Source organism: Hydra vulgaris, chromosome 12 (genome assembly GCF_038396675.1).
Source record: "Hydra vulgaris chromosome 12, alternate assembly HydraT2T_AEP".
Taxonomy (NCBI): domain Eukaryota; kingdom Metazoa; phylum Cnidaria; class Hydrozoa; order Anthoathecata; family Hydridae; genus Hydra; species Hydra vulgaris.
In genome coordinates, this window is record NC_088931.1 from 23,523,266 (window position 1) to 23,547,898 (window position 24,633).

The 24,633-nt window shown below is 28.2% G+C and overlaps 1 protein-coding gene and 1 long non-coding RNA gene across 2 annotated transcripts; one reads left to right on the forward strand and one right to left on the reverse strand.

The window, feature by feature from the left end:
• The first annotated feature begins 1,563 nt into the window (after positions 1-1,563).
• Positions 1,564-11,342, forward strand: LOC124807878 (uncharacterized). Its single transcript, XR_010642303.1, has 2 exons — positions 1,564-1,947; positions 10,756-11,342. It is a non-coding gene; the product is annotated as an uncharacterized LOC124807878 (long non-coding RNA).
• LOC101238974 (carboxypeptidase B) lies at positions 10,851-24,303 on the reverse strand. Its single transcript, XM_065812599.1, has 7 exons — positions 24,113-24,303; positions 23,899-24,006; positions 19,987-20,094; positions 19,663-19,897; positions 19,137-19,339; positions 11,551-11,635; positions 10,851-11,259 (listed from the first exon to the last, which is right to left on the reverse strand). Exons 1-7 carry the CDS (start codon positions 24,266-24,268, stop codon positions 11,045-11,047), a joined length of 1,110 nt encoding a protein of 369 aa, XP_065668671.1. The 5' UTR covers positions 24,269-24,303; the 3' UTR covers positions 10,851-11,044.
• Between the last annotated feature and the right edge of the window lie 330 nt (positions 24,304-24,633).

The window sequence follows — 24,633 nt, forward strand, 5'->3', positions numbered from 1 at the left end:
GCTATGACTTTCTGAGTTGGCTTGATGTACATCCACAATGATATAACTTTGATTTAGATGTGGTCGTTATAATGTTTGCAATATTACATCAGAGAAGATTAGAACTTGTCTCCATTCTTTTAGACGATTAACAATAGTTGTAATTGATTAAATATTTATCATTGAGACCAAATGTTTTTTGTTTATTTATTTTTCATCATTTACATCATATTAAAAAATGCGGCAAATTTCGTGTTTAATTATAATATTTTAAAAAAATCGCCTTCAAATTTTGTTTAAAAAAACAGTGGGCCGCAAAAGAAGTTTCTTCTTCAGGCCATGGGCCTGATTATAACTTCATGCTTTTTATCTTTAGTTCTAGTTCTGTTAGAACTATTTAGAAAATGTTAGAACTAGTTCTGAATCAAGAAAAAACGCACCATACTTTACTGAAAATCACAACATGTTTTTTTAAAATAATTTGTATATTGTGTTTGAAAAAAGGAAACAATTTAACTTAAATCGTTATATTATTAACTAAAAACAGTTAACGTTAACTTTTATCGTTATGATATTGCAGTTTGACTGAACACACAATAAATTTTAAGACTTGTTCAAATGCAAAAAAGCAAGTCCAATATAAGGGTAAGTTTTGAAATCCTTATCAAGAAGTATTTTGGGAAAACTACTCTGTTGACAACCAACTTCTGCCTGAAATGTTTTTCTATGTGCAGATGAAATCTATTGAGTTTAGAAAAAGTAGATTCAAAGGGCTTTTTATTCACCAATAAGCCAATAAAATCTTCATTTAAGTTTTTACTACTATTCTAAAAACAAAAAACTAAAACAAATCAAAAGCAATTTGATTGAATTTAAACAATCAAAAACAATTTGATTGAATCTAAACAATCAAAACTTTGATGCTGAGCAATTGCAAATATATTGGAGATTAGAAAAACGCGATAAAAGAAAAAAATCATTTTTTAACATTTGATGTAAATAACAGTATTTTATTCATCATGGAGACCTAACGGTCTTATCGTAGAGCACCATGGAAGGGCATTTAACAAGGATATTTATGCCTCTTCGCGTACCAACGTCGCTTATCTGACCTCTTTTTTTTATATATTACTCTCGAGTCCTTAATACAAGGCATGGGCGTGGGTGGGAACGGTAAAAACATAGACCAATAGGTTGAAATGAATATCGCCTATAGCCGGTTGAAAATCAAATTATCTCAAATCGGTCGAAAATAAAAGTCTTTAAAATCGGTTGAGAAAAAATCGGTCGAAAATGAAAACGTCATGAATCGGTTGAATTAAAAAATAACTATTATAGGTTGAAAATAATTTAGGCCTCAGTAGGACATCTAAAAACAGGCCTCAGTATCAGTAATCAGTAGGACATCTAAAAATTATTTCCACTTTTTAGTACATGTTTTATTTTGTAGATCAAAATCAGTTTGAAGGTGCAGGTTTTTGTAGGTTGATCTATGCGACACGTAATTTTTAACTTTATATTTTTGAATATCCTGCCGGCAATAAACCTCAGAATTATTTGCCGGCACTGCCGGCAATTAAATTTGGCATATTATACTTTTAAATGGTGTTTCATTTTTTTAAATGGTGTTTCATAATTGAATGAGCTTAACTATGTTAATTTATTACCTTTTTAGGAAAAATGCAAAATTCCCCAAATAGAAACGCTAACTGGAATCAACAAAGAAGTTTTTCTCCCCAAATAAGACCTCAAAGTTTTACACCTAAATTTGAACATCAATCAAGAGGAGTTTTTAATATTAGAAATAATTCTCAAACACCATTCATGAGGTTTAGTCCTCATGTGTCAAATTCAAATTTTAATGAATTAGGTAATACATCACCTTACTCAAGAGAAAGTAGAAGCCCTTATGACAGAAATGATAATAATTTTCAAAAACATTTTCATAGAACTGCTCATAATAAAAAGGTTAATGTTTATCTTATTAGGTTTTTTTAATATTTCTTTAATTAATAAATTTAATGAATTTTCTTTAAAAAGATATTATATTCATTACTGTGATCATCATAATTTTAACTTTTTGATAAAAAAAATTTTTTTTTTCCCAAAATGTGAAACTAAAATCAATACAAGTGAGAATATTTACCTTCAGCGATTGTGATTGTAGATGTTCACAATCATTGTTGTAAAAATATAATTTAAAAGTTTTTATTTTTGCAAGCTTAAATTTTAGGGCTTGCCTAAACATCCTCATTCAAAAGCAATAATAATTTAATATTTTTATGACACAATGTTTATATATATATATATATATATATATATATATATATATATATATATATATATATATATATATATATATATATATGTATATATATGTATATATATATATATATATATATATATATATATATATATATATATATGTATATATATATATATATATATATATATATATATATATATATATATATATATATATATACATATATATTATTATTATTTTTATTATTTGTCTATTTTTATTTATGCATATTGGATTTCAATGTTTTACTTTAAAATATATATATTGCTTCTATTTTTGTTATTTTTAACTATTATAATAATATATAATTTTATTATTATATTATATTTTATATTTTTATTTGTCTGTTTACAAAAAAGATAATGTATAGAAATATAACAATATTTAGACTGAATCCAAAATGCTTATTTTTAATAGTAAAACCCTGCCTATTTTTGATAATAAAATCATCTTAAATTTTTTTGTTTTTATAAAACCTATTTAGTCCTTAAAAAAACTTTTCAAAGACTTTAAGTGTTTAGGTGTGTTGTTTTTAAAGTTTTTAGCAGACTTTTTTAACATACACAAAGAGCATCTAAACTTAAACAGCAGAAATTGAGTTTTACTTACTTAAAGAGCCAATAAAAGATATATGAACTCTACAATATGACACTAGTTTAAAGTTCTTGAGAAATTCTTGTTAGCATCACTGGATATAGTTAAAAATCTAGCAGAGTGTCTATACATTCACAAAGAGTTTTGGTTTGGCAATCTTTCAAATAAAATATTCAAACCGACATATTATGGACAAGCTTTCTCACTACAATTAAGAATGATAAAAGCAAAAAGATTGCTGCTGCATGCCAAACCCTCAGTCGAAATAGCGACACTCCTTTGCGGCAGTAGGCTATATAATAGTCAATGTAGGTACTGAAGTCCCCAGCAGCACGCTGTTTCTGTGTGAAATTGCAGTGCTTATCTAAACTCGCATTTATAGTTGCATATACGTATATATATACTAGTAGGATAGCTCGCGCAATTGCGGAAAGAATTAGTTAATGCTTTTTATTAGTTTTAGTTGTTTTTTATTGTTACTAGGACATAAGTTGATATACATAGCCCATTACATAACTAACTCATAGCCTGCTCATAGTTATTACTTAAGGGGTGAACAGATTCTATCTGTTGACTAGCCTCGTACCCCTTCTTCATCTATTAGGCTGGTGCAGATGTATTTTTAATACATTGTTTCCAGTTTAGGCTGTTAAATGCTAAATCTTCTTAACTCAATGCATAGGTTTTGCTTGTGTCTCTGTTTTTATGACTAGGTAACTCATTCTATTATCTCCTAATGAGGGTACAGCTCTAAAACTCAGTTTTATGGTTCTGAGGCCGGCTGGTAGTCAGGTTTCCTGAACTCTGCGGTAGATCTCAGAGAGGCTAATTCCATCAACAGCTAAAAAATATCAAAGTATTAACAGTGCCATGTTGCCCATGGATGGTGTCCCTGTTTGTACTTTTGGTGTGCTTTGCTGAGGCCACATTTGGAGCCCTTTGTTACAGCTTAGGGTTTATGAATAGTAATGAGGCAATTGCTTGGGCTATTAAGCAGTGTTCTGAGTACTATCTATGCTTTGAGTCAAGTTCTTCAACAAATTTAAAAATGAATAAAGTACCAAAAACTATAAAACGCAATAAACCATCATCATCACCGAGTTCTCTAAACCTATCATTCACTAATATTCGCAATCTTTGAAGTAACTTTTCTTCTGTTGAGTCTTATCTCTTGCAAAGTTCACAAAACCTACTTACTCTTTGTGAGACTAATTTAAGGTAAGCTGTCTCATCTTGCAATCTTAGTGTTGATGGTTATCTTCCTTTAATTCATAAAGACTCCAATAGTCACATGCTTGGCCTGGGTATTTACATTAGTAAGAATTCACTCATTTGTCTTGAAACTAGGTTTGAATCCGCAGACTATTCTTTCATGTGCTTTCGTTTAGCACCACTTCACTCTATTGCCTTTCTCTTTGTTCTATATCGCTCTCCTTCATCTTAAGACTGCACTCTTTTTAATGTTATTTCTGATCATATTGACCAAGCCCTCTCTATTTATCCATCAGCCTATATTGTTGTTGTCGTTGACTTTAATGCTCACCACACTGAATAGCCTGGCTCTAGTGTCAGTGATTCTGCAGGCATCAAAGCCCAAAACTTTTGCTTTTCTCAATCCCTAACTCAAATAGTCAACTTTCCAACTCGCTTTCCAGATAACTTAAATTATTTACCTTCTCTACTCGACTTATGTCTTGTTTCTGATCCTAGTCAGTGCTCAGTTTCTCCACATTCACCCTTAGGTGCTTCTGATCGCGCTTTGATATCTCTAAAACTAATATCTCCTTCTTCTCCATCTCCTGAATCCCCCTATCATTGTACCTCTTACAAATACCTTTAAGCTGACTGGGACTCTTTCCATGATTTTCTTCATGATAGCCCTTGGGTAGAAATCTTTCGTCTTCTTGTTGACAAATGTGCTTCAAACATAACTTTGTGGATTCAGGCTGGCATGGAATTTTTTGTTCCCTCTCAACAATTCCAGGTCAAGCCTCACTCTCTTCCATGGTTTTCCTCACATTTTGCTGCTACAATTGCCAATCAAAACCATTACATCCATATCTATCAGCAAAACAATTTTCTAGAAAACAGACATCTGTTTATTACTGCCAGAAACCATTGTAAAAAGGTTTTGTCTAACGCGAAAAAGCCACTATTCTCAGGTCATGAAATCTCGTATCTCATCTCAAATATTAGATTCTCGTGACTTCTGAAGAATCTTCAATAGTATTAATAATAAGGGCAAATCTTTAATTCCACCTCTCTTGTATGGCTCAGACATTGTCACCTCACCTAAAGACAAAACTGAACTGTTTGCTAAGTATTTTTGATCAATATCATCTTTTGATTCCACTAGTTGCATTCTACATGATATTGCTAATAAATTGCTTGACAATCGTATCACTTCAGCTTCTGTATCTAAAGTGATTTCCTGCTTATACTCTTCTACAACTTGTGGCCCGGACAACATACATATTATTGTCTTGCAGAAGTGTTCTCCAGAGCTGTCGTCTATACTCTCAGAACTATTCACAAGTGCTTATCAGAGTCTTGTTTTCCAACCTGCTGGAAAGCGCCATCTATTATCCCTATTTTCAAAAATTGTGGAGAGCAATCTGATTTGTCTAACTACCATCCCAATAGTCTTCTTCCTATCATAAGCAAGGTTTTTGAATCTTTAATTTACAAACACTTAATATCTCATCTTGAATTTAATAACTTACTTTCTGACCATCAATATGGATTTCGATCTTCTTGTTCTACAGTTGATTTGCTAACAGTAATAACCGATAGGTTTTTTTGTGCATTAGATAAAGGTGGAGGGGTTAAGACCATTGCTCTTGAAATTTCAAAAGTTTTTGATAAAGTTTGGCATGTTGGTCTTCTCCATAATCTTTCTTCATATGGTGTATCTGGGAACATCTTTAAGATTATTGAATCCTTCCTTTCCAATCGTAGTATAAAAGTTGTCCTTGATGGAGAGCACTCTTTTTTTTATTCTGTTATTTCAGGGGTTCCTCAAGGTTCTATCTTTGACCCTATACTCTTTTTAATTTATATTAACGATCTCCCAGATATTCTCACATCTAAGGTGGCATTGTTTGCTGATGATACAACCATTTATTCTTGTTGTGATAAGAAGTCAACACTCTCTGATTGCTTGGAGGGGCCATTTGAGCTTCAAAAGGATCTTACTTCTGCTTCAGCATGGGGCTCACAGTGGCTGGTGAACTTCAATTTAAATAAAACTTAATTTTTTTCAGCCAATTATTATCGCAATAATTTAGATCTTCCTATATTTATGAATGGTAATGTACTTGATGAGTCATCCACTCTTCATCTTTTAGGATTAACTCTTACTTCCGATCTTTCTTGGAAACCATATATCAAATCTGTTGCAAAATTAGCATCTGCTAAGATTGCGTCTCTTTATCAAGCTAGACACTTTCTTAATTCGGATTCTATTCTCTATCTCTATAAATCTCAAATCTGGCCTTGTATGGAATACTGTTGCCATATCTGGGGCGGATCTTCTAATGTCCTTTCTCTTTTTGACAAGGTGCATTGTAAACATAGTTGGACCTGCTCTTGCAGCCAACTTCTAACCATTATCACATCGTCCTAATGTTGCTTCTCTTTCTCTTTTCTACAAATACTTTAATGGGCACTGCTCTAAAGAGCTAGCGTCTCTTGTGCCATCTACTAAAATTCATTCTCGTGTTACTCGTCATTCAATTGAGTCTCATCCTTTTTCTGTGACTGTTCTTACGTGCTCTAAAAACTCTTATTCGTCTAGTTTTTTTCCTCGATTATCAGTTCTTTGGAATTCGCTTCCTTCATCTTGCTTTCCTGATTCATATAATTTGCAATCGTTTAAGTGGTAATGTGGTCGCTTACAGCCTTGTTGGAAGCAAAGATTTTTAAAATATATATATATTTCAAACCCTGTGGGTTAGCCACATGCTAAATCGCAAGTTACATTGCCTGCTACACAACTACTAAAATGCCCATTGGCTACCTGCCCCTTACATAGCCCGCTATGTAACCTGCTGCCAAACTCCTACCATGCCCACTGAATACCTAGCCATTAGGTATAAAATATAACTTAGTATGAAGTAAAATATAACATAAAGCATAATGTAAAATATAATGTAGAAGATAATGTAAAATATGATATAAAATACAATGTAAAATGTAATATAAAGTACAATGTAAAATAAAATGTAAAATCAGTAGTTAGACACGCAATTTTATTTAACGTTTTTTGACGTCAAAATGAAATGGCACAAAAAACTGTTTAATGACATCAAAAAATGTCAAATAAAAGTACAATGGCACTTTTTTTTTTATTTAAAACGTTTTTATTTACTAAAACAACCATAACTCCTTCATGAATTAACTTTTTAATTTTTTTTCCCGCTAAGATTACCCACAGATTGAATTAGAAAAAAGTTCATTTTTTACTTTTTTTGTTGTTTGTCCTCAGACAAACAGATAGACAACCTCTATGTTTTTATGATAAGTGTATATATATATATATATATATATATATATATATATATATATATATATATATATATATATATATATATATATATATATATATATATATATATATATATATATATATATATATATATAGAGTTGCCAGACATGTCCTCCTTTTTTATCCTTGGTCCTCTGTCCTGCAGGTGAAGCTGAAAACATTTAAAATTAATATTTTAATTTTTTAATCTTTTAATATGCTTTTTTCTTTTACCTATATTTTCATATTTAAACTTAGCTATAAAAACTGAATAATTTTTAGAGTTTTTTGACGTTCTATACATTAATTAAAATGTCAAGTTCTACTTATAACTCTGCGCATTTCACTTTTCCAATTGCATTGTAATGTGTTTTTTGTCTCACTTCATTCATTCGTCTAATAGTTTAACAAACAAAAATTGAAACAAAATTTAGAACACGATTTAATTATATTTACAACTAACTGTTCTCAAAACTAAATAGTTTGGGCATTCTTTTGTTGTTTTATAGAACGGCAAAAGAATTAAAAAAAGTATAGATCTATTCTTTTTCAATTAAAATGTTTTTAACTCAGCATATTTTATCCTATTTTTATTTTATCTTTTCGCTTACACTCTTATAGCACTTAAATTGAATTGCAACTTTGTTTATAAAAATGACTTTAATTTCGTCAAAGAGAAAAATGCAAATTCTCAAGCGAAAAGAAAAAGTGTGCAATATTTGATAGTTACTTGTTTGTCACTAACAAAGTAGCTATTGACTTAGACTGCAATGTCAACAGTGAGAAACCTAATCAAAGTGTCAGCGTTGTCGAAAAAATTTATGTCCTTTTTTCAACTTAAAGCTCAAAGATATTGCTGAAAGCTTACACACCTGAAGCAATTTTAGCATTTCATATAACATTTTCTTATATAACATTAAAAGATATTATTCTTTGTTGTTTATTCTAATCCAGTTTCAGTACTGTATACCCCACCATAAAAAAGACCATTGGTGCCCAAAAATTTTAAAAACCTTCTGTTATCAGGCATTACTAAAATTAAGTATGTCCTCCTTTGTCCTTCTTTTGGCTTTTCTATGTCCTCCTTTAGGCAACTGTTTATCTGGCAACCCTATATATATATACTATAGCATGTATAGATCAGCAATTGCTTCAAAACCATTTAACTTATCCATATTAGGAGATAACAGGAATATAGGAGCACAGCTTACATCTACACCAAAAGTGAATCCTACAAGGTAGCAGAACAAAGGGCAAATTGTATTAGGTTACATATTATCAAAAGGATGATCATGATCATCCAGATCTGACCTGACCTTTTATATTTATAAATTCTTCTGTTTATTTTTTGATAAAAAATATATTTTTGTTTTATAACTACTTTTTTTGTTTTCTAATTTGCAAATTTTTTTACACCAATTAATATGTTTATTACGGTGAAAGTTATGCTAAGTTATGCTAAGTTATGCTTTTTTTTAGAGATTTTTATCCTAATTATGCTAACTATGCTTATAAACTGTTTGCTTATAAAATGAAGTTAGTGCACTACTACTACTCTACTACTACTACTACTACTACTACTACTACTACTACTACTACTACTACTACTACTACTACTACTACTACTACTATGACAAAGTTTTAAAGATTAAGTATTTAGCTAATCATCTTTTGGTATTCATGGTCTGTTGTTGAAGGTTGTAATGTTTTAAGCATAATTAGGACACAAGGTTTAGGAACGATCATTTTAGCTTGAACTAAACTATTTTAGGTAAATGAGTATGCATGAATGCTCTTTATTGTTTCTTTCAAATTCTAACAGAATTCTGACCCACAAAATGCAGTTTTTTTGTTGTTGTGGTAATCTTTTTTTTCATTAATACAGCAGTTCTTTTTGTAACACAATAAACAAGTTCATTATCATTCACCAAGTTGCAAATATAAAACATAAAGCTGTTTTTTAACTTTCAGTAGTATCTTCTTCTTGTTTTGCATAAATCAGGTGATGGATCTGATGTCTGAATTGCGTTTTGAGTAAAAAATAATAATTTTTTTTGTAATAACAAGGTCATAATTTGTTGGCAGTTTTAAAATTTCATAAAAAAATTATTTTTTAAAATGCTTTTAATATTTATAGTTTATTATTCCATACCCCAATAATTATTTTGGTCACAATTATCAAATAAATTTTTTTAAATCAAATTTAAAATTTGTCGATAAATTGTGATTTTATGAAATTATATGATCATAATTATATGATAAAACTATATGATAAAAACAAAAACAAAAAGTAATATGCCTTTAGGGGTGTTAAATTAAAGGCAGAATTGAGTAGGATTCTGATCCCTCAGATACAAAAAATAAAGACTTTTATCTCTTTGTTGTGATTTTTAATGATATTTTACAAATTTAAATACAAAAAAGTATATGCATAAATACAAATCCTATTTTTTATCTTGGTGTTAATTGTGTTTTCATTTGTAGTTTTAATCAAAATTAAAATTATTTAATTTAAAATATAAACTTCAGTGCTAACTGTTTTCCATCTTAACGTTATGGAAGATGTTTAAACTAGTAAAAAACGAAAAAAAAAGGAAGTTTAATGAAGGTTGCGGCATAAAAATTATTGTACAAAGAGCTTCTTGCAAAACTTTTACTGATTCACTGATTTCTGAAAACTCTAAATGTGTTCATTATAACTCTATTAGTAATAACCATGTATTTCAGGTAAAATGGTTACATAAAGCTCAATTGTCACAAAAATCATAAAATCTTTCTTTAAGCTATTGTTACATATTACTTTTTTTTTTTTAAAAAAAACTGACTCAGAATATCTATATATTTTTTGTGGAAAATTTTTTACAGTTTTAGATAATTTATAAAATGAATGGTTATTAAAATTGTCATGTAAAACATCACTTTAAAACCTCAGCAAATCAATTAAAAAAAGCATTTTTTTTCTTTGTATCTGAGTGAACAGAGTCGATATCGCCCTGTTCATGTTTATCAACTTTTTTTTGTGTTGTAACTGAAATTGTCTCACTGACAAAAAATCTCACTGAACAAAATTAAAACTTTCAGTGTCACCTGGTCTTAAAAATTTGAAAATTTAAAACAAGCATTTTAAATTAAAAAAATTAAAATACAAACCCATCCACCCCGACCTCAATATCGGGATTTTTGGGAATATATATATATATATATATATATATATATATATATATATATATATATATATATATATATATATATATATATATATATATAAATGTGTGTGTACTATTGTGTACTGCATTAAAAATAAATTAACGTGTTATCGTATTTTCTTATGTAGAAATTTTTAATTGTTTAGTCGGACCCATCATCTATTGAAGAGTATTTCAAGCCATCTATGTTGGAAAATCCGTGGCGGGAATTAGAAGATTGTTTAAGAAAAAACAAAATGAGTAAAATAGAATCATAATAATTAACTATTCAAGTTCTAATATGTCATACGAAAGGTTTATAGATTTTTTACTGATAGATAATATATCAGATTATTTTTGGCTTTATTAAGCTAATATTTTAAGCTTTATTAAGGTAAAATTTTAAAAATGGCTAACTAAATTTTAATGCATTTGAAATGGTCGTGAAGAAAATTTTCACATTCGTATTGGTGTTAATAAAGATAAAGCCATTGCACTCAATCCTTCTAAAATATCTTTTGCATTTTGTACCATCATGTTAGGAGGAGGCATAAAAGAAGACATATCTATAGAAGAAGTCTTGTTGTTTCCTGGAAGCATTTCTATCAAATAAGTGTATGGTATATGCAATTTGCTATGTGCCCAGTCAATACTACTTCCAGAATTCGGATCTAAAAACAATTGTTATATTGAAGTTAGAATTAGTATAATTTTGTTTAAATATCAATTATAGATATGTTATTTTAACATCAAACGTTAGTAATTCCTTTTTATTTATTTCAATTTTATTTATTCCTTTTATTATTTATCAATTTTTTTTTTAGGAATTTTGATGATTATGCTTCCTTTTTAACTTTAATTTAACAGTTTATCTTAAGTCAGTGTTGTTATGGAAAGTTGCTGTTTGTTATGGAAAGTTGCTGTTTTTAGTAAATGTATTTTATACTGAAATTTAAACTTACAAAGTTTGTCATGAGAAGTGCCGATAGAATATTTTACACCAGACAATTTTTTCATTGCATTCACTGCAATTTGTGCAACTCTTTTCTAAAAAAAAATTAAGCAATAATTAAAAAATAAAAAACTTTCTGCAAAATATATTTTTCCCCAAAATTTTATTTTTAGAATAAAACTGGCTTTTCTATTTTTGTAATAAGATTTAAAGATTGTTTTTTTTTTTTTCATTTTTGTTTATATATTTTAGGCCGCTTTACTGTAGGATATATATATATATATATATATATATATATATATATATATATATATATATATATATATATATATATATATATATATATATATATATATATATATATATATATCTGTGAGTGTGTGTGTGTGTGTGTGTGTGTGTGTGTGTGTGTGTGTGTGTGTGTGTGTGTGTGTGTGTGTGTGTGTGTGTGTGTGTGTGTGTGTGTGTGTGTGTGTGTGTGTGTAGATATATCCGTGGTTTTTTTTATTAGTAGGTTTGGATTTTTTCCTAACTTTGAAATGTTTTTGAAAAAATTAGTTTTTTATTTACCTAACGTATCATGTTCCACATTCTTCCCAATAATGAATGCAAAATAAAATATTTTGTGCATTATTTAAAAAAGAAAACAACGAGTAATAATAATCTGCGAGTTTTAAAAATGGAAGCACACTCAGAAATTTTGTTAATCAATCTTTTGCTTGACCATCTGAGTACTGAGTTTGACACAATGTTCGATGATACAACTTCAAAGTTTTATAAAGCACCTGTCTTTTGATTTCTTCGTTCTTATATTTAGTTTCTTCAAAAATTGATTGCGGAAATTCAGTGTTCTTGTTATACTAGTTGGAAGGACCACATCATATTTTTTAGTGTCTTTTATTTAGCCAAAAGCATTATTAGACTTATTTATTATTGCCAAACCAAAGGCTTTATTACGTGAGTTTTACCTGTGGGAAATTTGGTTGAATTTAATTTAATTGGCTGAATTATAAAAATAAGCTCTAATCTGTTACTCAAACGTTACAAGCAACAAACCTTTTCTTTATTAAGGTCCCTAAAAAGTTATAAAAGAATGGTAAGGAGAAGTTGCAAACCTAAATGATAAATAAAGTCTAAATGGTTTAATTTAGTTTTTCACACAGTTAACTATAGCTAGGTGTCGTCGGCTCTGCATAAAATATATAGCAAAATAGACAATTTAATGGCAAACGGAAAATAAAAAATATTACATCATTAACAACCATGGTTCGTAAAAAAGTTCGCATTTTACCGGTTAGCTGTTTGCGGTTCGCATTTTTACCGACTACCTTTAAATAAAATTAAAATATATATTTTAAAATGTTTTAGCTACCTTTTTTTAAACAGCTATTTTCATAGCCAGATATCTTTGTAAAAACATTATTTGGCATTCACAGTGGACAATAATGATCGCCAGGTTCAAACTCTCACTTTTTTTTTTTTTTTTAAGCAAATATAGTTTGTGTAAGTGTTTTACAAATACAATACAAATCTAAAGTCAATCAGAAGAGTTAGTAATTTAGATTTTAAAAAAGTATAAAAGACTAAAAATTTTTGTCTTAAAAACTATAAAATCCACCAATTATTGGGCATTATAAGAAAAAATTAGAGAAAAAGACAGCGGTAAATATGGCTGAATTAAAACAGTTTGTTTGGATAAAAACGTAAAAATTCAAAATCATTATCATAAGCACAACCATCTATAGAAAGCAAAATCAAGGAGTATATTTTGAATCAGTACAATTAAGAGTTTGTTGTCTGCCCGGATGTAATTTGTTCAAATTGTAGAAGAAACATCTTTTTGCTGGAAAAGGGATTAAGCATTTATCTGTCAAACTGGTTGAAATTATAACCTTTATATATTATACCTTAAGTCAGCTGAGTATATCCAGAAAACAACTTTTTTAATTTGCAAAAACTATATTTTCAGCTTAAGTGACTATTTTAGCGATGTTACAAGTCATTTAAAGTCATTTGGTTACTATTTTCTTTTCATCCACCCAAGTACACACTAAAAAAAAAGGTAGAAATTTCTACCTTAGGGTAGGATATATGATATACCCTTAGTAAGGTATAATTTTCTACCTTTTAAGGTAGAAAATTATATTAAAAACAATTATTTGTCATACAATTTTGTAACTTAAAGGTATAATTTTCTACCTTAAAAGGTATAAAATTATACCTTACTAAGGGTATATCACATATCCTACCTTAACTAAAAATTTCTACCTTTAATTTTTAGTGTGTAGCACTTTTAATTAAACTAGATATTATTAAAAAACTGACTTGGAATATATTGTATTAAGCAAACCTGACACAAACAAAGGTAGTTAAAAACATGTTAAGCAAGTAATTTAAGCGCATTGAGTCAATAAACAAAAAGCAACAACTGAATAACAATACAGTTGAAACTGCAAAATTAATATTCTTATTCAATTTTTGACTACATCAACGTAGATGTAGAGTAGGCATAATATTCTTGTAAAAAAGTGTAGGAACAAATTAAAAGGCGTTGCTTTGAATTAAAATAATATCAAACTATTTAAATGTGAATTCTAAGATGTTTTTCTTAAACCATGAAAATTTTGGAATTACAATCACGGCCGTCCCAAGAAGGTGGGGAAGGAGTGTAGTTGGCAGTCGGCAAATGTTAGCCAACGAGCACTTTTTTATTTTTAATGATCTTAGTTGGCAAAAAAAATTTTTTAGGCCTTACTCGGCAAAACGTATGTCACCAAAATACAGATGTCAAACTATTCAATTGAAAGCAGACGCGTTTAAAGCTTAGAAAATTTTTAGCTGAAACTTTTTTTTTATTTTTGTTGTTATTTTTACTATTATTAAAAACTTTTTTCTTCTATTTTCTTGGTATCGTTCAAATTCTTGTTATGGATATAAATTGTATCGAAAAATTATTCTCTGAAATGCTTGAAAAGCAAAAAATCGACATCCTAAACGAAACTAGAAAATTATTAAAAGAGCACGAAAAAATATTTGCTTCCATAACAGCTGCAAACATGAAAATTATTACTGAACGACTTGATAAAAATGATAAAGATAATATTGATAACTCAAATAAAATAATCGCCATTACAAACGACCTTGAATTAACAAATAAATCCGTGACGTTGTTAGTAACTGAATTCAGTGAAATGCAGAAATTCATTCAAGCAAACGATGATATTATCTCAGGTAAATTAGAACTACTGAAGAAAAAAACAAAAGAAATTAATAACAAGATAAAAGATAATAGTGAGATCACAAAAATAAAGAGTAAACTTAGAGAAATAGAAGACCGCTCAAGAAGAAATAACTTGAGAATTGACGGATTAAAAGAAAGTGAAAACGAAAATTGGAATGAGACTGAATTAAAAGTGCAAAAATTCTTCGAAGATTTACTTGGATTGAAAAATATAAAAATTGAACGGGCACATAGGACTGGGATTAGAGACTCGAAAAAGATTAGAACAGTTGTTATTAAACTTCTAAATTATAAAGATAAAGTTGCTATTTTAAAAAACGTCCAAAAATTAAAAGGAAAAAAAATCTACGTTAATGAAGATTACTGCACAGAAACAATATTAATAAGAAAAGATCTAAAAGAGCGAATGAAAAAGGAACGAGAGCTTGGCAAGTTTGCAATAATATCTTACGATAAACTAATCGTTCGAGAGTGGATTCGAAAGGAATAGTAACTATTATTTTTTTTATTTTTATTTATATTTGTTATCTTAAATTTACATTTTTAAAATGGAAACTAATCGATTATTTAGGAATAATTTTGATAATAGCGCTCTGATTAATATTGACATAAATAATCTTGAACCTTTCCTAATAAACAAATATATACCGTTAAAAAATCAATCAGATATTAAATTTTATAATGATGAGGAGGGATTATTAAATATAAGTCCTTATTACTATAGTTCAGATATCTCATGTATTACTGCTGACATAAATTCAACTGCATTATCTATCCTACACCTTAATATAAGGAGCCTCCAAAAAAATTTTGAGAAATTTAAGCAATTTTTATTCAGTGTCAAAATTAACTTTCAAATTATATGTCTAACCGAAACATGGTGCCGCGATAAGGAAATTGAAAACAATTCTAATTTTCAACTTAATAATTATAAAGTTTTGCATCAAATTAGAGACTCTGAAAAAACAGGTGGAGGATTATGCATTTTTATCCACAACTCCTTAGATTTCAAACTACGCAAAAATTATTTTGCTGTTACGCATGATTTTGAATTGTTATCAATAGAAGTTGTAAACAAAACTTGCAAGAACGCAGTTGTACACGTCATATACAGACCGCCTTCTGGTAATAAAAAAGCATTTAACAAACAAATTAAAAGCTTAATTATAAGCGAAGAATTATGTGGCAAATGCGTTTACTTCGTAGGCGATCTGAATTTAGATTTACTTGAATACAACAAAAACAAAGACGTCAGAACTTTTTTCAATATTATGTTTCAAAATGGATTTATTCCTACTATAAATAAACCTACTCGAATTACAAAAAATACTGCTACTTCAATTGATCAAATTATAATTAATAATTTCAAAAACGTAAAAATTAAAACTGGAATATTTATTACAGACATATCTGATCATTTTCCGGTTTTTATAACAGCACAAAAATCGTTAAATCAACCTTCTAAAAAAGTAAAAACTAAAAAACGAGTAATTAAGGACGCTTCTCTTGTGACATTTATTAGCCTTTTATCGACAACAAACTGGGAACCCGTTTTGAAAACAAAAAATGTTAATGAAGCTTATGATAAATTTTATCATATATTTGAATGTCACTACAATAAAGCATTCCCAATAACAACTAAATTTATTAAATCAAAAACTCTACAAAATCCCTGGATAACACCCGGAATCATAAAATCTTCGAAAAAAAAGCAACGATTGTATGAGAAGTTCATTAAAAAAAGGACTTTTAAAAATGAAACAAACTATAAAAACTATAATCGCCTTTTTGTGACGATTGTAAAGCGCTCAAAAAAATTTTACTATAGTAGCCAATTGCTAAAATACAAAAATGATATACAAAAAACTTGGAACATAATAAAAGAGGTTATAGGTAAAAAAGATATGAATAATAGTTGTTTACCAAAAAAACTAATTATAAATGACTGTGAAATTATTAACGACGCAATAATTGCTAATTCGTTTAACCATGCATTTGTTAGCACAGGTCCAAGTTTAGCATCAAAAATAAATAAAAGTCAAACTTGCTTCAAATCATACCTAAACTCTAATAATAATATAATGGACAATAATATGCTAACAGAAACAGAATTGCTAAATGCCATGTACTTACTTAAACCAAATAAAGGTAATGGAGTTGATGATGTAAGCAGTAATGTAGTAATTAAATCAATGCCTTATTTAAAAATTCCGCTTTTGCATATATTTACGCTCTCTTTAAACCAAGGAATCTTTCCCGATAAACTTAAAATTGCAAGGGTAATACCTATACTAAAATCAGGAGATGAGACTAGTGTCTCCAATTACAGGCCTATCTCCATACTATCATGCTTTTCAAAGTTATTAGAACACATTATGTATAAAAGATTGTATTACTTTTTAGATGTAAACAATATTCTCTATAGTAAGCAATTTGGGTTTAAAAAGAGCCACTCTACTGATCAGGCTATTGTTCATCTTGTTCATGATATTTTTAAATCATCTGATGAAAATAAATATACATTAGGTGTATTTATTGATCTCAGTAAGGCTTTTGACACTGTCGATCATTACATTTTACTAACAAAATTAGAAAACTATGGTATTAAACATACAAATATTGCGTGGTTTAAAAGCTATTTGTCAAATAGAAAACAATACATTTCTTATAATGAAGGTAAAACAACCAATATGAACATAACATGTGGGGTTCCTCAGGGATCTATATTAGGGCCACTCCTATTTCTCATTTTTATTAATGATTTAAGCAAAGCTTGTACCGAACTAGATACAATATTATTTGCAGATGACACAAATCTATTTTATGCACATAATGATATAAATATTCTGTTTAAGTCAGTAAACAAAGAGCTATTAAATCTTACTGAATGGTTTAATGCAAACAAATTATCGTTAAATGTAACCAAAACAAAATATACTTTTTTCCATCGTTTTCATGACCGAGATAAAATTCCATTGAAACTTCCAAAACTTTGTATTGCCAATCAGGACATAAAAAGAGAAACCACTTTAAAATTTCTCGGCGTGCTTCTTGATGAAAATGTGACGTGGAGAGATCACATACAATATCTCGAAAATACAATCTCAAGGAACATAGGCCTGCTATGCAGAGCTAAGCCTTTTTTAAATCCAACTTGCTTAAAGCTTTTATATTTCTCGTTCATTCATTGCCATCTTAATTATGCAAATATTGCTTGGTGCAGTACAAATAAAAATAAAATAAAAAAACTATTTAATAAACAAAAGCATGCAATCAGAATCATTTCCAATGTGGGCCGTTATACACACTCCCAAGCATTATTTGTTAATTTAAATATAATGAATGTTTATCAATTAAATGTCTATCAAGTTCTTATATTTATGTTCAAAATTAATAAAAATGTATCTCCTAAAATTTTTTACCCATTATTCAAAATAAATCAGAATAGATATCTCACCAGATTTTCAAATAACAGTTATATCCAACCCAAAAGTTATTTTGCGGCGACCGAATTTTCAATTTCTACTAGAGGGCCGAAATTATGGAATAAAATATTAACTAATGAACTTAAAACAATTTCTATGCTAAATGAGTTTAAGAATAAATTAAAGCAAAAACTACAGATGATCGACGTAGCGCTCAACTTTTTCTGAAGTTTTAATGAGGCTTGAAAAAAAATAAAAATATATATATATATATATATATATAAAATTATGGTTTATAAGAATTATTCACATATTTAAAGGTATATGCTGGTGTAAAAGGAAAGCTTCAGGATTATGCGTATTTGCTTGCTTGCTTATTAGTAATATAGTTTCTTTGTACAAATTCCTTTTTTTCTTTTTTTAAAATTTTTCTTGACCAACACAAAAACAAAAAGTTAAAGTAGGACTTTAGGACCGATGATTTTTATTCTATTAAGTCTTTATAAAAATGTTTTATATTATATAGTGTTACGTTTTTAAATTTTTGTTGTCTTATATTTACGGTATAGACTAAGGGGCTTGGTGATAAGACCAATTATGTCTTCTTCTTGCCCCTGCTATTTGTATTTATATTATGCTTTACGACTTTAATAAATTTATATAGCAAAAAAAAAAAAAAAATAAAAAAAAAAAAAAAAAAAAAACTCCCCCTCTCTCCTCCACACAAACACAACCACCGCCTTTATAATCTCTTCAGGACGGCCCTGCTTAACTATATTAATCAAAATTTCAATTTTTGACTAATATAGTTAAATTAAATAACTTTTTCAATTTTAATTACTTTAACACCTTCATAAAAACATTAAGATCTTTAAATCAGGTTGAAATATTCTTAGCAATGTAAATAATTAAATGATTCAAAATTCAAACCATTTCGTTAAATGACTTGGGTAACTGCTTTTTGAATCCCCATGGTGTCATCCATGATAATCCAAACGCGTGCAAACTAATGTATGCCAATGTTTCATTTATTGTGGTGTTCAAAAAATTAGACAATGCGATCGATTCTTTTTCTGAAAAAGGTTTGTCTCCTGCATACATTTCAAAGCAAGGATTTGCAGGGGCTCCTACACCTAAATTAACCAAAAATTTATATTATATACATATATTATATTACATTATATACATATATTACATTGTATTATATACATATATTATATTGTATTTTATACACATATTTTATTATATTTTATACAAACATTATATAACATTATTATCCATATATTAAATTATATTATAAACTTATATTATATATATATGTATATATATATATATATATATATATATATATATATATATATATATATATATATATATATATATATATATATATATATATATATATATATATATACATTTGTATATATTTGAAACTTTATAAAAAAAGTGTTTGTACCTCCCCATTCTTCATCAAAATTTCGATTTATATCTACGCCTATACACAATTCGTCGTTTTTTTCATTTATAAAATTAATCTGTTTTTCAGTAAAGGATCTATTTTTTCTCCATAACCTTGTTGATTGGTTGTGCCAAGTATACGCATATCCATCCGGATTTAAAACAGGAATTATAATCCAGTTAAAACGTTTAATTAGTTTAGTATTCCTTAACGATGGATGTTCTAAAGTTAGCTTAGGTTGAAATAAATTTTAAAAGTTGTAAATGTTAGCAACTTTTAGTTTGAAACCATTTTTATATAAAAAGAAAAAAACTTTATTACCTTGTTAATTATATACATACATGTCGATGGGGCCAGCCATTCTCTTGCATGTGCTCCACAATCAATAACAATATTTTTTTTTAATTTTCTTGTATCTTTTTCTTCGATCTAGTGTAAATAATTTTTTATACTTTTTTATTCTATTTTTTGTTTGCTTGTTTTACTTATGTATTTTTTATATTCTATACGTATGCTTACTCATACGTATGGAATATAAAAAATCCCCGGACGTTCATTAACATTAAGTAATAGGCAAAAGTTGTTAAGAAAACCCTCAAAATATTCATTAACTGCAAATCGAATTACTCAAAAACAAGTGTGATTGCTAACGTACAATTCAGCGAGTTATTCATTATGCTTTTCAACTTTTGCGAAAAAAACTTTTAGGGAAAACCACCATTGACAACAAAACACTTAAATGAATAAATAACTTTTGAAATGGACCATAGAAAAAAGATCGGCAATGAGTAGTATTTTCTGAAGAAAGGCACTCGTCTTTTTTCAGAAAATACTAGTCGCATGTCTTGGTGGACCGGATGTTTGGAATTATTATTTTCATAATTTGAGTAAAGTATCAGTAACACAGCAACGGCGTCAAATGGGTGGTGGTGGTGCATGGCTTACTAATAATTATTAGCGAAAGAATGAAGAATGTTCCAGCAACAGCAACCACACCTTCAAAATCTTCTTTTGAAAAAATGTTTCCGCGGCAAGTAATTTTTTATTAATAGTGTATGTGTATATATATATATATATATATATATATATATATATATATATATATATATATATATATATATATGTTGGCAAGTTTTTATTAATATATATATACAAATATAGGCAAGTTTTTATTAATAGTTGTCTTAAGACATGAATTATATATGAGTGAAGCCATTTAAAACTTAGTACTTCCTATACATGGTTGAAAAGTCAAACTAATTGATACAAAAAACATCAAAGTTCTAACTTAATTATAAAAAAAGATATGATTAAATTTCATGAAAAATACGTGTTTTTTGTCAAACGTCAAATGTTTTTTGTTGCGCTCTGGAATTGCTACACGTGCTATTCAAAACTGTCCTTAGTTTTCCTGATAGCAGAATTTGTAAACCGAGCTGATTGGAACCTTACAGAAAACTCAGCAAAAAGTATCAATCATTTTGAAGATAAATATTTTAAAAGAGGTAAACGTAGAACATTGAACTATTCTAAAAATCCTTCACAAACAATTATTACCAACCAAAATATCTTATCAAAGTCATCTCTAATTCAATCAAGCTCAACTTTAGGTAAGCCACCTGCAGTTCGTATATACAACCATCCTTTGCTAGATAAAACAGATGATTTCAGAAAACATGATAAAATTGAAAACATTCTAAATTTTATGGAAAGTTTTTGTCTAGCAGGATTTTTATTTAAAAGAACTCATAACCTTGTGTTATATCTTCGAATTTTTTTTTGATGAAGATGTTACTTCTAACATCGAGAATATTAAGATTGATGAAGACTAACATGTAAAGCTACATATGAAAGGTAGGCCAGTTCCATTACCTAAATGGTTTCGAGAAGGCAGTGTTTGTAAATTGAGCAGTGTCAGTATGCATGTTGATTTTGTTTCTTATATGCATTAAGTTGTAGAGAAGGCATCAAAAAGTATGTCATCAAAATTATATAAATTATCTTTTTATAAAACACAACGACGTCCAATCTACATAATTGAAATAACTAGATTTTTCCTGATGCACAAAAATACATCAAAATAGGCATATACTTTGCTAATAGAAGAGTTTCCACTTCCTTCATTGTCTTATTTAAATTCACTTTCAAAAGGTGGCATTGATCCAGTATCTAGATTATTATCACTTTTGGAAAATGGTAGTATTAGTGCTGGCTGTGTTGATTTAATTGATGAGGTGTAGTTACTAAAGAGTCCTCAATATCACGGAGGAATTTTAATTGGTGCTAATAATGACGGTAAATTCTATTCTGGAATAGCTGTGCTCATGGTCGTTAGCTTGAAAGAATTGATCCCCTTTATTATTAAGGCCTGTCCAGAGTTTGAAATTTCTTTGATTAGTTTGCATAAGAAATGTTAAAAACTTTATATAAAAATCTTTTAATGTACGAGCTATGATAACTAACGATCATGCAGCAAATGTTTCAGCATTCAAGATTCTACGTTTTGATGAACAAGATAATGACATATTTTTTACTTTTATTAGACACCAGATTTACAATTTATATGTCAGTTTTCATTTACTAAAGATGTTAGGAATAATTTAATAAATTCAGAGCGGTTTATATTTCTACTATTCAATTTCATCGAGTTTGATAATTTTATTCATATTCAAGCTAGTGAAATTTCTTGGAGTTTACTGCATAATTTTTATGAGAAAAATGAATTGTTACCTTAGTTACCTGCTAACTTAAAAAAAGCTTTCAAGTATTTTAAGTTAGCAGGTAACTAAGGTAGGTAGTTTTAAGTAAACCCGCTTGAAATATATTAACCAATTGATAGCAGTTTTATGTGTATAAAGCATGAGGAATGGTGAAAGAAATCGGTAAATATAATTGTTACCAAGATATACTTAAACAATAAGCAATAAATTAAAAATGGAAACATTAGAAAAAATGAAGTTGCTGCCTTTAAAGTTTAACAAACCAAGAGAGACAAATAAATAAGCGCATAACAACATAGTATATATACTTTTTCTTTGAGAAATAAAAGAATCTTGACTTGGTAGAGCTTTTGTAATACAAATTTTGTTGTTTTAAGTAAATTTACGAGTAAATTTTAAAAAGAAATGATGTTTTACAACATATTCCTGTTAATGTTAGTTGTTTGAAGCAATAATTTAAAAACTAAAAGATTTTGTAGAGCAAAGAATAATAATCGCTAAAATAGATAGTTCACTTGAATGTGACCATGAGTTAGGCTTAACGTGACCATGAGTGAGGCTTAATGTGACCATGAGTTAGGCTTAATGTGACCATGAGTGAGGCTTAATGTGACCATGAGTTAGGCTTAATGTGACCATGAGTTAGACTTAATGTGACCATGAGTTAGGCTTAATGTGACCATGAGTTAGGCTTAATGTGACCATGAGTTAGGCTTAATGTGACCATGAGTTAGGCTTAATGTGACCATGAGTTAGGCTTAATGTGACCATGAGTTAGGCTTAATGTGACCATGATTTCTCTTTAATTGTCTTAATATTTTAAGGTTAAGAATTTGGGTAACTAAAATTTTAGTCAAGTAAATTATTTAAACTTCAATAAAGTATTTACAAAATAACCATAAGGTTTTGATTTTAAAGCTAAAATCTTTGTAAAATAGACATACTAATTTTTTGACTTCAAGGCAACAAATTCGGCCATGTGTGGTTTAATAATTTGGTGCGCAATTAGGTATCATGGTAAATCAGAAGTTCATTTTGTTGATGAAGTAATAAAAGCTAAAGATTTTAATTGTTTACTTGTTTTATTGTTTACTTATTTATTGTTTAACTTTTTACGACATCTGTTATTGGTGGTGAAAATTTTGTTTTTTAGCAACATAATGCTAGCGTCAACAACAGTAAAATTGAAACATTAAAATGGCCAGCAAGATCCCCAGAGCCTAATATTTAGTTCGCTTCGTAAGTGAAGTTTTAAGTTTGATCCCCACCACATAAAAAAATCTACTTTTACATAACCTACATTTGAAAGTAAACTCCTTCTTATTTATAAAAGTGAGTTTACTTTCAATTAAATAAATAATAAATTGCATTAATTGTGTATAAATGTTAATTATCTTTAACAATCATTAAAAATAAACTCGTAAATAGCTACACAATGCAAGAAAAATGCTTTAAGAGTCTTAAAATAAATAAATTATCTTTCGAGCCAATAAAAGCCTATAAAAAAAATTACCTTTAACGCCCATAGACTTCTATTTTCAAAAGTTGTTCCGATACTAAAAAGCTTAGCTTCGACGCTTTTTAGTTGACTTTTCGAAATTTTATGCAACTCTTTTTCTATCTGCAAAAAGTTAAACGATATATAACTCCTTTTGTCTTTATAATCGATAAGTTTTGTTTTCGATTTTATAATCGATAAGTTTTCATGTTATTTTTGTATATCTTACCATGTTGAAGGGTTGATATTGCGTATAGTCAAATAAACCAGACACATTTTTTATATTTATTTTATAAGGTTTAAACCTGGGGAAAACTTCAGCTCCTAATATAAGTTTCACTAAGCTAACATAAATTATAACGTAACCGACGATATAAGTAGCCATTTTTATTTTCCATTACAGCTGAATATGTGCGCAAGGTGGGTAGAGCGTTTTGAAGTTACTTTTAAAACGCCATTTCAGTTCAATTTACCGTAAAAATAACCAATATTGGATACTGGATATTTACTATTTAGCTTGGATGTTACTTATTACAATGACAATCAAAAAAATAAAAATAAAAAAAAATAAAAATTATTTATAACTTAAATAATATACATAAAGTTTATTTATAACTTAAATGATATATAACTTATCATGTTTAACTTGTAATAATATAAAGTATATAATATTATATAAGTTGTATATAATAACATATACAACTTATATAATATTATAATATAACATAAAAACGTGGTACACTACTAAAA

Coding starts and splice junctions, on each gene's coding strand:
- LOC101238974 (XM_065812599.1), bottom strand. CDS start 24,268: ATGGCTACTTATATCGTCGGTTACGTTATAATTTATGTTAGCTTAGTG. Junction 24,007..24,112: donor AATATCAACCCTTCAACATG/GTAAGATATACA, acceptor AACTTTTTGCAG/ATAGAAAAAGAGTTGCATAA. Junction 20,095..23,898: donor GAAGTCTATGGGCGTTAAAG/GTAATTTTTTTT, acceptor TATTTACACTAG/ATCGAAGAAAAAGATACAAG.